Raw genomic sequence first — 15,669 nt, 5'->3', positions numbered from 1 at the left:
ACATGTGTATTAGCTGGATTCCGAGTTGACAGCACGCCAGGAGTTGCAGGTGGAGCTGAAGAAACTGGAGGGTGACTATGAGCAGAAGCTGCGGGACCTGAGCCAAGAGAAAGAACAGCTAGCTTCTTCTAAGCAGGAGCAAGAAAAGGAGAACCAGGGACTACAACAACAGCTAAGCACTCTGAAAGAGCAGGTACATACACACTTTCACCTATCTATGTGAGCCTTAATGCCTTTTTAATTCAAATAATTCAAAATCTAAATAGAGGTGTTTGCATTTTTTTGCTATGGAGTCATTAAGCTTAGGGTGACAACTTCTTTCAGTGAGTTTTTGATATGTTAACTGATCTTAACACTCCCATTTTTGTGCATGACCCAGAAATGCATCTTTTGATATGATTACATTCATAACCCTTGCAAGGTAAAATTTACAATCAAATAGTCAGAATACATATAAGAGATACTGAGCCAAAATTACAGAGGTACAAATATGGTAGAAATATAAGTGTTTTTTAGACTATTTTTGGAATGAAAAGGAAACATAAGGCTTGTAGTGGCACCTTTTGTGTGGAAAACAGTTTGGAGCCGTAGCCACATGTCTGTGTCAACAGCTGTTGCAGTGATATTGGGATCCTAAGATGCTTCACACAGATAGAATCATACGACTTCAAACAATGTGTAATTTGTCACAGTTGTGTGTAGATGGAGTGCAGTACAGACTGACAAGCACCTAAAGTAGCACTACCAACGCCAAAGCATTAAAGTAAAGGCCCCAAATTCACTGAACTGAAAGTGACTCGAACTTCCAGAAATCTTTGTGGCAAGTTGACCTGCTCAGACAGTATTTCTATCATTACTTTATGCCTTTGTCAACATAAAAGAACCAAAACATTAGGACAGAATCAATAAAAGCTTGAGTCAGATGATTGAATCTTTTTCAATCTTTTTTATTGTCCTGGAAACACATGCATACAAAACAGAAACTTCTGCCAAAGCTGCAAGAAGTAAAATATTCTGAGGCTTAAAGAAATACAATATTGCAGAAGTCTAAGCACAAAAAGTTGTCCAACATCTATGCACACCCACACAAACACAGAAGCCCCCTGGCCTTAAATGATTTAGCCAACATGGCATGAAAAGAAGAAAAAAAAATCTAAAAGGATATTGTGAGAAGAAGCCAAATCCTTTAGAGATTAAGAAACTCAATAAAACATGGAAAATGGGTGAATGGGAGTATAAAGAGTGACTAAAGGGAGAAGAAAGCAGAAGGAAGGGAAAGGATGGAGATGGGACAGAGTTTTTTGAGGCCAAGATACACATGCAGGGTGTTGTGTGCACATATGTGTGTCTGTGTGTACACATACAGTAGGGAGGCAAAGATGAGGATTGTTTAGCTGTCAGTGTCCTGCTGCCACACCAGCTGGACTCTGCCTCACAGTGACACCCCAACTCACAAACGCACCAAGTGACCCAGAATCATCTGCCTCTGTGCATGTGTGCTCATAACCACATGAAGATGTTCCTGTGTGTGTGTGTGTATCTGTGTTTGTGTCTGTTTGTCTGTCAGTAAGAGAGCTACACAGCTTCCAAAATGAGCTTCATCCAAAGTGGCTAATGCCAGCAGAGTCATCTTCTCAACACGCAAAAAAAAAACCCAAACACACACACACACACACATGCATATGCACACGCAGTTGTCCAAAGCATCAACAGCATCATGAGCCAGGCATCAAACAAGCTTCTCATACTAAGATGGCTCACTTTCTCTGTGTTTGAGGCACTGCCCATCGAAGATTTCTTCACATGTAGAGATCTCTCACTGTTCCTCTGTGTGATGCTGTGCCCAACTCTTCATCTGCTGCCTCACTAAGAAAGCCTGCCTCGGAGGCCCTTTATGTCTGTTACTGTCTTCTTTTCAAACTTTGTGGAAACGGCACAGTTTGTTACGCTGCATACAGACATACTTTTACACACATACATCCACACTGTTTACACTCCACACACCTACGAACACATACAGTAAATCCACTTTTCTATGCATGCAGAATTTAAATCACAGATACTGTAGAATATTTCCATTCAAGTCTTAGCTCACAACCCAATATTAGCTGTCTAACTTTAATGACTTCGCCTCACTGATATAAATACTTTAATCACTGGTTCAGTGTTGAAATAAAAAATTGATTTCACCGTCACTTTTAATGTAAAATTTTGTCGTCTTCTTTAAAACTTTTTTTCTTTTGAATTCCTCTGTGGACTTAATTCCCCCATGCTATGTTTTTCTCTCTGTGCCTTGTTCTCCATTCTCTCTCCATCGCTCCCCAAACTCAGTGCTGCCCAGACTTTAATCCCTCTCTCTGTTACTCTTTCCCTCTCTTTTGTTCTTTTTCCTCTCAAACCTAATCACTCTGTTGGCATGGATATTCACAGGAAATGGTGGAAATTGCCAAATCTATATAAACTTAATGTTAATTAAAAGAATAAATCATAAACAACAGTCAGGACATGCTAATGTGATAGATACTTTGCATGGTTTGGAAATATACAGTAGTATGGTCAGTAGTAGATGTCAATATTTGTGATAACATACTGCGTCCTTTCTTCCTTGCAGATCGAAAAGCTGTCTAAGGATCTGGAAGAGGCCAAGACTAAAGTTGTTACAGTTACTGTTCCTGTGCCAACACCAGGTTTGCCCCCTCCACCACCTGCTCCTCCTCTCCCTGGCCAGAATGTATCTATGCCCCCTCCACCTCCACCTCCGCCCATACCAGGCAATGCAGCCATACCTATTCCCCAGCCCCCACCGCCCCCTCCTTTACCAGGCCAAGGCAGTGCTCATATTCCTCCTCCTCCTCCACCACCTCCTTTACCTGGCATGCCAGGACCGCCACCACCCCCACCCCTTCCTGGCATGCCAGGACCTCCACCCCCTCCACCTTTACCTGGGATGGGACCTCCACCACCACCGCCGCCACCTGGGTTTCCTGGTATCCCTCCTCCACCGCCAGGCCCAGGCATACCTCCACCTCCACCATTTGGCATGGGAGGGTGGGCTGCCCCCGCACCACCTCCACTGCCTTATGGGCTCAAACCTAAGAAGGATTACAAGCCTGAGGTCCAGCTGAAGAGAGCCAACTGGAGTAAGGTCAGTCCTGAGATTTATGGTTCAATATATTATCAGTGTTCAAAGAGTGACAGCAAAATTGTTATTTGCTTATCTGGTGATGTAACAAGTATTGTGAAAAAAGAAAAAAAAAATGCAGTGTCATGGAATTGCTTGGCTCACGATTATCCTACATTCATAAATCTATCATACAATATAATTAACCCTTTGCACCTTTTGAAGAACACCTATATAGATTCTACGTTTTGGTTATATGGTGGGTTATATATAGTTAATAAATGGTTGTCCAAAAATTAGAAGTTGTGTTTCTCAGTCTCAGCTGATATGTTGAATTTGAGCTCCTCATTATCAGGAGCATAATTCTCATGTAAAAGCAGGCAGGGATTTTGTTGTAAATAATTCAAACATAATTTAAAGTCTGCACATAAAGTTTTACAATACAATTTGAAATAGCTCTAGGTGTGCAACAGTGTGAGAGAAATGTGAAATGGTGGATTAACAGTGAGATTCTGACCTAAAGTGACTTGCATGCATATGTGTATCTCATGACTATGTGCTTCATGTTCCTCTCCTCCCTCTCATCTGTGATGGTTAAAACATCAAAACTGCCCTCTGTCTTTCTTTAGCCTAAAGCTACTGTTTAATGGCTACAGCAGACTTCATCAGCATTTAGCTTCCCTCCCCTCTCTCTCTCTCTCTCTCTCTCTCTCTCTCTCTCTCTCTCTCTCTCTCTCTCTCTCTCTCTCTCTCTCTCTCTCTCTCTCTCTCTGGTGAGAGTGTTTGACGAGGATGTCACAGAAATTGCTTTTTAATAAGCCTTCTTCTTTTAACTGCACCACTGAAAGATAATTAAATTGCTGCTAGAAAGGACAGTATTCTTTTGTAATTTAAATTAACTTTTTTTTTTCGGGATTGGTTCTCATCCTCCTTTTTGCGTGCTCTCTTGCTTTCTTTCTTGCTCTTTCAGCTCATCCCAGTGTCACGTTTCCTTTCCCTACTCTGAGTCTTTTCCATCCTGCATCCCCATCCCTGAGGCTTTGTCCATAATGAAGGGCCTGATATCTGTAAATTTACTACCACTGCTTTCTCACTCGCTCTCTTGATTTCACTTTCTCTCTTTGTCTTTTCCCTTGATGAGAACACTCAGAAAGTGGAGGAAAAACACACAATGTTAATTGTGACTTGTGACTAGAATAGAGAGAGAGAGAGAGTGCAACACCAAGACAAAGAGAGGGATACAGAGAGAGCACCCGAGTAAGGATGAAGAAGGAAAGAAGAAGGGGAGGAAAGAAAGTGGAAACCCCTGTATTTCTTTGTATTTCTGCATGTGAAGCTCTGAGGCTCAATATTCTTTGTGGTAGAGACAGTGTGCGAAGATTAGAGAAAATGACTACTTGTTTCCTCATCTTCCTTTTTTCTTTGTCTTCCTTCCTTCCTCCATCCTCGTCCCCTCCCTCTTACTACCATACTGCTGCCTCTTCCTTTTACAGCCCTGCTGTTTCTTTTGTTCTCTCAACTTCCTTATCTGCGCATCTCATTGTTTGCCAGGTGCACAGATGACCATTTTTTGAAAATTGAGTCAATTTGATGATACGGTTATCTAACAAATACAATACATTTCTTTCTTTTTCATTTTCTCTTTCTTTCTTTCTCCCTCTGAACGTACTGGCACTTCTCCCTTAGATCGGACCTGAAGACCTCTCTGAGAGCAGTTTCTGGACCAAGGCAAAAGAGGATCAATTTGAAAACAATGAGCTCTTTGCCAAACTCACCTTAACCTTCTCCTCGCAGACAAAGAGTGAGTGTGTGGCTAGTGTGTTTTTACCACTGTGGTTATCATGTTGCGTTTCACAGTAATAAGAAATGTCTTTCTCTGCTTCTCATCTCTCATCCTTCCCCTCTCTCCCCAACTCCATATCTATTTCAATCCTCCTGCTCTGCTTCCATCAGCCACTAAAGGTAAGAATATCACACACACGCTTCCATTTAGTTGTTTTTTCACACATCTGCTCCAGCCTTTTTCATCCTTCTTTTTCTCTGCTTGGAGGACACACTGCACATTTACATTATTCAGCAACGCGGTGTCAAAACACCAACTCACACAAGTTCATGAATAAACCACCCACACTTGTGCTCGTGTATGTGTTCGTCTTCTCAATGTGCCCATGACTTGTTGTGCAGAGACAGAGCGCTTACATCCGGGTGTGATGAATTGGGACTTGGGGGACAGAGAGGGAGATGGACAAAGGGAGGAGGATAGAGGGAGGGATAAGGAGAAGGTCACTGATGTCCTTTGACTAGCCACCTGCTGTCCTGGCACAAAACGCTGACACACGGGCGTACACTCACACACGCACACCTGTCCACTCCTATCACCTTGTCCCAGTGTCACTGAGCCTTCTGCTCTAACTCCTCCATATTCATATCATAACCAGGACACAGGAACTCACAGACAGTGTGTGTGGGTGTGTATATAATTCCATCTGACCTTCAGATTCAGTCTCAGTACACATACACACACAGACTCTTGCTCATGTCATATACACAAACAGTAATGCGCATGTGCACACGGCTAATGCTAGCTGTTGATGTCAGTTAAATGTCAGTGTTGGCAGCTGTCCCATCTGCATTCACCTGTATGGCAAGTCCTAACGTCCGCCTGTCACTCCTTAATTTGACCCCCCCCATCGGCCCCCTTGGCCTGTGCACCCACGCCTCCCCTTTTTATTGGCTGAGACAGACGTCTGTTCATGTTGATGTCTAATAACCTTTTCTGAGAGCTGACTATAAAGACACCGTGGCCTTTTCATAGCCCCACACCTGTCTGAATGTCTGCCTGTGTGGATGTAGTGTGTATAAGAGAGAGGGAGAGAGACAAAGAGAGAAAAAGAGACGCCAGGTGTTTCTGTTGTTGATTTCCTGTGCGTGTTTTGAATATATTGAAGTGTGGTAGCTAGGGATAAAACATTGTTTGAAACACAACTGGGATTTCTCATTGAACTATTGTGTGGGCATCTTATGTTTTGGGTGTGCTTGTGAGTGCCCATTTGTGGTTTGAACCATAATGTGTCTGTAGTGTGTGTGTGTGTCTCTGTGGCTGTGCATGCACACATGTCGAATAAGCTACCAGCTCTGGTTATGTAGATTGACCCTTCACCCCTCGTCCGTCCTTCTCTTGCTTAAACACATTGCTCAAGGCCTAATACATTCCTCCTGACCTCTCTATCATTCTCTTTATCCCTCACCTCTGGGAGCCTGGATTCACTCTTCCTCATCCTACTCTTGCTCCTTCTCCTCTTGCGCCTCCCATTCCTTGTTACCCAGCAAAAGCAGATCGACACCATACCAAGCCACTTCTGACCCTCCGTGACCCTTCCTCCTCCTCTCCATCAGCTGCCTAGCAGCGCAGCTGGGGTTGCACACACGCACACACCCACACAGCAAACAGACGTGCAGGGGGGTAGTGTGCTCAGGGCAGGGTCAGGGGTGGTGACCTCGATGGAAGAGCAGGAAGAGCAGAGAGCTGATTGTGGGAGACACGCCCTCTGGCTGCACATGGCTCTCGTGGACACAACTTCACACATTTGCACACATACACACACACAGTGCACATACATTTTATCTTTTGCTCTTTCAGTCTGTATATCAGTAGTTAAGCTCAGGCCAGTCATCCTTCATGCTCCTGACTCTCTCCAGCTAACGAGCACATCAGAATTTAACTTAACGAATTTGTCCCACAGTCCAGTTAAACTGCAGAAATGATAATTGAAACCTTTATTGCTTATATTTGTTGAGGTGATATTACTTCTGTTATGTTGAGATGGATTTTGCACTGCTTGTGAAATCCTCCTTGACACTTCTTGACTTACCTAAATGCCACTGAACTTGTTATCAGATACTGTGCATCTTTATCTATTTATGTAAATGTAAAGAATCTTTTACAATCTATAGCAATTTTGTTATAGATTATTTCCTAGATTGTTTGGTGTTTAGGTTGGATTTGTGTTTCTTTTTAAAATTCAGTAATGTATCTGATCTCATTTAGCTGCTTTTAGCTTCCTCACTCTTAAACCTTCTCCTTCTGCCTGAAAAAAATTGTATTTCAGCCTTGAACCTACTTGGCAACATATTTTCAACAGTCGTTCTGAGGTCAGGCAAGAGTACAGTAACATGAACAGACTACCGTTGGAGAAAAGCTCCACCTTACTTGATTTATTCTAGTCTAGCCTTCTTTAGCTCAAGACTTTTCAGCTTTCTCCTTTCAAACTCCTTAACTTGTGTTGCAAACAGCCACGGCAGCCAAGGTCAGCATCAGTAGTACTGTGCTGCTGAACATCTTATTCACCAGGATGGGAAATATGAAACTAAGCTGTCATCATGGGAAATGAGAAATATAAATTTTTATTGTCAGTCAGTAAATTGAGTTAGGCTTTCATTGTCAAGGTTTTCAGAAGGTGCACCACCTCTGGGAACTGTCTGAGTATGTTCTTTCACACTAGCTCACAGGCTGCCTGCTGGCTTTCTCTCTGTGGTCTCTTTGTGTGATGTTGATAAACCATATTGAGGTTGAAGGTACATTTTAAGCGGTGGGTGTCTTTGTTTTACCTAACCACCGCCTTTTGAAAAGAAAATATGTGATGATATATTCTTAATAAGACTGCATGCTGAATTTTGTTATGTAACTAATCTTTTGAATGTGGTTGAACTGATGCCCAGCCTGAGATAATAGCAAGCTGTTTCACTGTACATCTGTATAGCTCGATGCGATAAAAAAAAAAAAAGCTTCTATTTTAAGCTCCATCCAGAGTATTCACAGTAATTTATTAGTATGTAACTAGCCAAATTCCACTGCAATATTTGTAGTGGAGAAATCATGCTATTATACTGCCATGTTCTGCAAAAAAGACCGTTATTTTTTTCCCATCAATGCACTTTGTTAGTATAAAGGCTTATAATCATGACTATTTGCAATTATAAACACCCTAGTTGTTGACACGAGCAAGTATGTGTTGTTGTAATGCAGTTTGTGTAGTGTATAAGTTTTCAGGCAGCAAGCTTATCCCCACATTCTCCCTTCAGGTACTCGTTCTTAATTCCTCACTTTAAAGTGCTTGTCTGTGTTTTCTGCTTTTCTGTATTTGTTTTGTTCACTCTTTTTTAAAAAATAATAATAATTATAATAGTAGTAATAATAACAGGTGAACAGAATCCAAACAGAGGTTATTTTTATTCATAGTTACCCAGTTGTGTTGGAAAATGCAGGAGTATAGTGACAAGGTTAGAACTGGTACGCTGTTCATCTGTTATGGGTGTGTGTGTGTGTGTGTGTGTGTGTATATATATATATCTCTCCTAACTGTCCTTTTCTCACTTTTTTAGACTGTGTTTGATAGCAGGTGCCTTTTGAAGTCGGCACCTCAGATAGCCCAATTAGCAAAAGAATGAGAGAGTGAGCGAGAGATGGAGAAAGGAGAGGAGTGAGCGCAGGGAAAGGCTGTGTTGGGGGAGCGTTGGTGATTAATTTGATTCGGGAGAGAAAAGAAGAGAAAAGGGCCAGGAGCACATATGATTATTAATCCTCATAATGGGAAGATCATTTTCATATCCCAATTCTCCAGCCTTTACACCCTTCCCTCTTTTGCGTTTCAGTCTCAGTCGCTGTGTTTCCGTGGTCTGTTGTAGTAAGGTGACCTCATTTCTCATTTTTTTGGTAGAGATCCCTCCACCCAAAGGAGGCATTTCGGGATGCCATCCGCTGGGCATTGCTGCATAACACACCTACACATGCAACACACCTTCCTGTAACGCATTTGCTTCCCATAATATATGAACAAGTTTCTTGCAGATGAATGCATGTTTGTCAGCGCAAGGCTGTCTGTGTGCTGGTGTACATGCTCGAGAGAGTGGGTGGGTGAGCTCAGCCACATTTACAAACCAATTATAATAAGCCTTTTGATCTCCCTATGTTCTAAAGAAATCAATTTCCTTCTCTGTAGGTATTCGTGTTTGTGTGTGTCTGTGTGCGTGTGTGTGTCCGCGTGTGCGTCGATGTACGTGTGTTTGTGTTGCAGAGTTTCAGTCTCTCAGGTCTGTTCCATTCACTTTTCACCTTAATGAGCCACCAATCAGCAAGAAAGTGCCTACTGTGTGTGTGTGTGTGTGTGTGTGTGTGTGCGCTTACCTGGAGCCTCTCTCTTGAGTTGTAGACCAATCAGTTAAAGAGATGAGAGATGTAATATATTAGCAATAAAAGACCAAGAGGCATGGAGAGTTATGGTGGAGCGTCGTTGATTAGATCATTACATCTTCTGCTAAACAGAGTTCACAACATTTGGTGACTTGTTTTTGTTACAGTACACTGGCTCAAGGTCTTTGTCTGTCACAGATAAATTTCCATGCAAATGAAATAACTTAAGCACACTCCTACTCTCCTAGCAGAGTTGTTTACCATGAACAGTCTGATACCATGTGTCAGCCGTGTGAAATATTGTCACTGTAGATTTACCCTTTGGTAAGTTACAAGGCCGACAGGCCTGATAAATGGCTTGCAAGTTTTTGTTAAAAATGGCCACAGGTGAGAAAGGGGAAGACCTTTCTTTTTCACTTCAGTGGTCACATCCCTCCTTTCTTACCTCCCCATCCCCTCCTCCTCCATCCCAGTTTGATAATCCCACCACAACACACATCTAGATGTTTGTTTTCCTACTGTAAACTACTGTGTACTCCCCTCTAGGTCACAGCCAAGAAACATTTTGCGAGTTGCTGTGTGTGTGTGTGTATGTGTTCATTTGTTTGTATGATTGTGTATAATCAGTGAGAGTCTTAGATAACAGTTTATGGGATGTGTAGACTCAGAGCTGCAGTCTCCTGAGACTGTTTAAAATATGTACTAATAAAGCACTTACATGACTAAATGAGGAATGGGCACACTTTATTAAGCCATAAGATGTTTGTGCTTGTGCGATTGTGCTAAATTAGTACTGGCTTTGAAAAGCTTGTGTGCAACGTGTTTTAAGTTCTCTGCGTGTGTGTGTGTATATCTCTGTGTGTATGTTTGTACTTGTGTAGCCCACAGTAGCAGGCCTTGTTAATAAATCATACAGTATTCAGGCTGGGGCTGCAGAAGGAGAAGCAGGTTAATGCAAGGGTCACTAATGCTGTAGAAAGAGCTGGAAAAAATATCACAAATATCACACTATTCTTTCCTTCTATTCTCTCTCATTCATTTCATTTTCTGGGTGCAGCCATTTCTCCACTTACATCTCTAATCCCCATTTTCTCTCCCCACCTTTTCGCCACCAACAAATGGCCCTGTGATTGGATGACCATGGGTCTGTGGACAGTGGTGGCTGAGAGACACCTAAATCTGAACAGCACCTATAGCCCATATATAGACAAGCTTTTCATTATGCAGCTATAACCTGTAAATGAAAGGTTGGATGGTTATAGGTTGTGCTTGGTGTTGTGTTTTTTTTTTGTGTACATTTAAGTGTTTATGTGTACCAGTGCTTAAGTTTAAATCCTAACTATACCTCTTAAGCCCTCAACAGGAGCAGTGCATTAGGTTCGTTGGCTTTGCTTGCTCTCTAAGCCTCGGTGTGTATTCTCAGAGCGGCAATAGCAAGCCTTCCCTCATTCACCATCTCTTTATGGTTGAGGAACAGCCGCAAAACGACGCTCATTCATCAGGCCTTATCAGGTTCAAACACATCTGTGTGTGCTCACATTGGCTCTCACTGCCAACTGCAATAGCTCACTCACATGCACAAACAGAAGCATACACTTATGCATACACATGTAAGCACGCTCACACACACACACACACACTTATGGATGCTTTTGTCCCACTCACTCTCTTCATTCCATTCCTCTCTCCATCCCTCCCTCGTTACATCTCTCTCTCCTCTGTTTTACATGCAAATGAGCTGTGTACTCATGCTGGAGCATTACCGCTATGTGTGCCTAATCTCCTTGCTGCCTTTTCTCTTTCCTGGAGATTATCCTGTTTTTAAACGGAATAGGCCTTTTTCGCTTCACTTGGCTCCTCTCCCAACCAACCAACCAGCCAGCCAGTCAGTCAGCCAGTCGGTCAGCCAGCCAGCGTTCCAATCTCTCATCCCAACACCATTACCATTTAAATGTTCCCAGTGATATGACAGCTGAGCAGGGGTTGAGAGAACCTCTGAATGTGTGTGTGTGTGTTTTATGTGCTTGTGAGTGTATTTGTAATCTTTGTGAGTGTGTGTGTTTAATTGAGGGATTGGCTGATAAGCTTAAAAGCTTGTTACAGATGCTAAGTATCCCCAGTGTTCGTGATTCTGTCTCTTTTCACCCAGGCCAAGAGGGAAAAAAAATGAACAGAGATGAGGGAATGAAGGGATATATCTATGCACACCTACACTCTTTCCACCCACTCTTCTTTTCTCTTTTACTCCTTTTGGTCACAGCAGCATACTCTTTTTTCCTCCCCCTCTGTTTTTCTTATATATGTATGCTTGGTGTGTGCTTGCATGTGTGTGCGTGCCTACGTTTCTGAAGCGTCAGTGTTCTTGAAGGTAAAGGTGCTTTAATTTTAGTATTGATGGGTTGTGGAGGAAGGGAATCTTTGCTGAAGCCATATCTATGACACGCATAGAAAGCATGTTAATCATGAGAAAAAAGGAGAAAGGGAAAGAGAGGAGAAGAATGTCAAAGTGTGGTGCAGCTAAAAGTGCAGATTGACTGTTCTGCCGTGCAGCAGCGACTCCTTCTCTGTTTATTTTTTGCAATATTAGCTACCTATCCCTGAGGGCAGTGACATACACACACACACGCACATGCACAGACACATAGACACACACAGGAGACTTAGCCCACTTTGATGTCACTGATAGCATACATAAAAAATGGAGCGGTAAAGAGCAACAACTTCAAAGATGGAGTTGACAAGATAGGAGCATTAACCCCCATCTCCCTTCCTTCATCTCCTCTTCCTCTCCTCTCTCCTGATTTCCTCACCTCTCTTATCTCTGCCTGATAAAGGGGTTCTTATGAAAAGAGACAATGAACGAGGGATAGAACCAGAAAAATGATGGAAGACTTGTGGGGTGGGGGGGGGGGGGGGTAAAGCAAGCTGTGAAATGAGAAAAGGAAAGATAGATGGCTGCAACAGAGGCATTTGAAAGTGTCCTTTTAAAGTCCAAAGCTTCTATCTCATTCAAATTGTTTAACAGTAGCCTTGAGCTGCTACTGATGCGGTGTTAGCTAGCTAGTGAGTTATTAGGGTGCTATTAGAATATCTTCCCCATTATGCTGATGGCTCAGACCATGTCTTCAGGGTTCTCACACAACCACACATATTAAAACTATCCATTTCAACCAAACTTTGTACACACTTGTACCAACTTTCTTAAGGCGCGCATTATCTTGTTTTTACCCATACGTGTGTGCACACACTGTACTTGGCCATCCCTGGGGGTGTATGTGAGCCTTCTGTGTGTGTGTGTGTGTGTGTGTGTGTGTGTGTGTGTGTGTGTGTGTGTGTGTGTGTGTGTGTGTGTGTGTGTGTGTGTGTGTGTGTGTGTGTGTGTGTTATAACCTGTCCAGCTTTTATTGCCGCAAGTGCAACAGGGCCCCTGGTCTCTAGCTTTGGAGGCTGTGTGTAATATGGATAACCCAGTGGCATTTACACTAGACACCGATGGTATTTACAAGGCTTGGTGGACCAGGCCATGCTCCACTTTCTGACCTTAATCTTTCACCAGTAACCGTGTGGCTGCCTCACCGATGTGTAGGCACAAGAACTTAGATTCGTATGCATAGTTTATGTGAGTACAATTATTGTGTGTGTATAAGCCACTTTGTCAATTACAGTTGGTTTGCTCCTGTGTCTTTGTGCTCATAGCTGCCTGTTTGTGTGTGTGTGTGTGTGTGTGTGTGTACTTGCATGCTGAAGCCCTTGCTCCATTACTCAGTATCTGCATGTGTGGTGTTCTGTGAGACGTGGGTTCTGCTTCGCCCTGCAGGCACCTTAATTTTTCACCATGCTGTGTGCTACACTACACTGCACTGCATGAAAGTATACGTCTACACCCTCTTCGGCTCCCTCTTCCTCTCTCTCTCTCTATTCATCTACCTCCCCCGTCCTCGTTTTCCCCCCACCACACCCACCCCCCCTCACCACACGCACACACACACACACATATGCACATGCCTAATCAAAGCAAGGAGCTCTCTAGATTAGCACTTGAGAAAACTCCCTAAAGACATTCCTTCATTTTGACCATTTTCAGGTACTCTCTTTCCTTCTCCCCCCCCCCACCTCCTCCCTCCTAGCTTTGAATTTTTAACCTCCCCACTGAATAAGAGATGTGGCCGTCCTCGTGGGGAAAGAAAAGTTGGAGGGAGGGCAAGGAATGAAGGAAGGGAGGAGGCGGGGGAGGCAGAAAGGAAAAGGTTGTCCCTAAACACGCTTTCACATTTATCCCCTAAAAACTCCACTCTGTATGCTCAATAATGCATGGCCATCTCTCACTCCCCATCGCCTCCCCGCTCCTCTCATTCCCCTCTTCCTTCATCTCCTTCATCTTCCTCTTGTCGGTTCCCCAAGCGCTCATCACTCCACCCAGCAGATTAACTGCAGGGTGAAACTGAGACTGGCAAAGCAGGGTGATGGTAGCAGGGCATCAGAGACTAACAGTGGAAGAAATAGAGAGAGAGGCACATGAGTAATTTGTCATTGTGTGTGAATGGAGTTACTACTTAGTACGAGCAGTACTAAGTATTAGTATCAAGTATTGATCTGAGTGAGTGGGCTTTTGAGTTGTACCATTTCAGAGCGGCCGTAGAGCTTGACTGCGCCTGAAAATTGGAGTCCAACTTCGCCCCAAAACTCCCAAAATTCTGTCTTGGCTTGAACAAAGCCTGTGGAGTGACTCATACCCTATTGAATTCTCTAATCATTTCTTAGCTTATTTTTGACCATTTTCAGACACAAAACCACCCCTGCCTAATCCCACATCTTCCTCTTGGACAAGAATATGAAATATTGGTGTCGGCAGTACAACTGCGATGCCCAGTGATCGTGGCAGTGCCATTTTAACAGAGTTTAAATTGCACAAATAACAAGCCACAGTACATGACACATACGGTACTTGTAACGAATGCGAGGCATGTGTTTTGCGTGTATACTGTCTGTGTCTTATGTTTTGTATGTATTGTACTTAGAAGTGCTTTGTCTGCTAGAACTGCTACACTGTAGATGTGCAGCAAGCAGAGTGAACCTTTCAGGCCTTGTTGTGCATGCACACGGCATCAGCAGCAGCTCCTGTCTGTTTGGGTGAATAGGGTGGTACGCCAGAGACATCTAAAGATCTCTCCAAGAATGGTTTTTTAAAGCCTGTTCTGGAAAGTTTTTGAAGAACCCAGAGAGTTTGTGCTTTCAAAGTTTCATGTTGATTTTTTGCTGTGAAGTTTTCCCCTCTCACTGTTTTCTTTGTTTCTAGCCTCAAAGAAGATTGTGGTTTAATACTGCAAGAACAACAGTCCATAACAGCATTGAAAAATAATACTAATAATAATAACAAAAAAAATAAAACAAGTATTGGCAGATGTTTGAAATGATTCTTAAATCATTAAAGTGATGTTTTCTGTGTATAAAGACAGGTTTCTTTTCAACTGAATTTCATTTTAATAAAAATCTAAAATTAAACATTATTGGCAGTTTAGTTTTAAGGAGATTCAGGACTGTAACACTCTCTCTCTACAAACAAGCTGCTTTCCCTTTATTCCGAACTCTGAAAAATGTGACTAGTACTCAGTGCAGCACTGCAGCTTTTTTTTTAAAGAAAGTTATTAAAAACAGTTGCTTCCTGGCTCACAAGGTAGTTGGCCAGCCTAAGAAAGATAAAAGCTTGCCGCCACTTTGGGAAGGTGCAAATTTTTTGGAGCTGGATTGATGATAACAAGTATACTGCTTGATTGAAGCCAGTTGAAGGAAACAAACATAAAGGCCAGTGCACTGTTTGCCAGAAAAAAAACAAAAACATGCAGTGGCGGATGAAAGTGGTGGGTTCACAGTTGCCTTCTGAAGCCAGTCGCTCAGTAGTCAGTATTTGTCAATGGCAAGACTCAAGATTAAGGTGTTCCACTTCTGTATTTATCTTGTTCATTTGTTAAATTCTGCTCAAATTTATTGTAGATATCTTTAATGTGACTGTGGAAACATTCATGTGCTATTTAAAAAAAAAAAAAAAAAAAAAAAAAGTAGGAGAGCTAAAGGTACAGATGGATGGAGACTAATCTCAGTTCAGTAGATGAGAAGACGGATGGTGTTATTGAGGGCAGAGTGAAGGAGAGAGGCACAAAATGAATGAGGCTTGGAGAAGGACGAATGGAGGCAGGAGTGATCTGTGTACGATTGAAGAGAGCACTGAGGGAGGGAATGAAGGAATGACAAATGATCAAAAGGTGAAGAGACATGAAGCGACTAGAGTGATGGAGATTGAGGTGAGGTAAAATGAGGAAACCGAGTTAAGTTAGACGTGATAGCATGAGAGTGAGAAAAG

General features: G+C 42.7%; 1 protein-coding gene across 2 annotated transcripts in view; it reads left to right on the top strand.

Moving 5' to 3' along the window:
• Positions 1–15,669, top strand: part of LOC121188953 (protein diaphanous homolog 1-like) — an 89,630-nt gene that overhangs the window by 32,399 nt on the left and 41,562 nt on the right. For both annotated transcript variants that reach the window (XM_041048904.1, XM_041048902.1), the window contains 4 exons: positions 14–193; positions 2,612–3,145; positions 4,808–4,922; positions 5,075–5,083. In XM_041048904.1, the coding sequence (XP_040904838.1) occupies positions 14–193; positions 2,612–3,145; positions 4,808–4,922; positions 5,075–5,083 (838 nt within the window). The remainder of the gene's footprint in view (positions 1–13; positions 194–2,611; positions 3,146–4,807; positions 4,923–5,074; positions 5,084–15,669) is intronic.

The sequence above is a fragment of the Toxotes jaculatrix genome, chromosome 10 (genome assembly GCF_017976425.1).
Source record: "Toxotes jaculatrix isolate fToxJac2 chromosome 10, fToxJac2.pri, whole genome shotgun sequence".
NCBI classification, from domain to species: domain Eukaryota; kingdom Metazoa; phylum Chordata; class Actinopteri; family Toxotidae; genus Toxotes; species Toxotes jaculatrix.
Note: the sequence above shows the minus strand (reverse complement) of the source record. Positions and strands in the feature narration are given on the sequence as shown.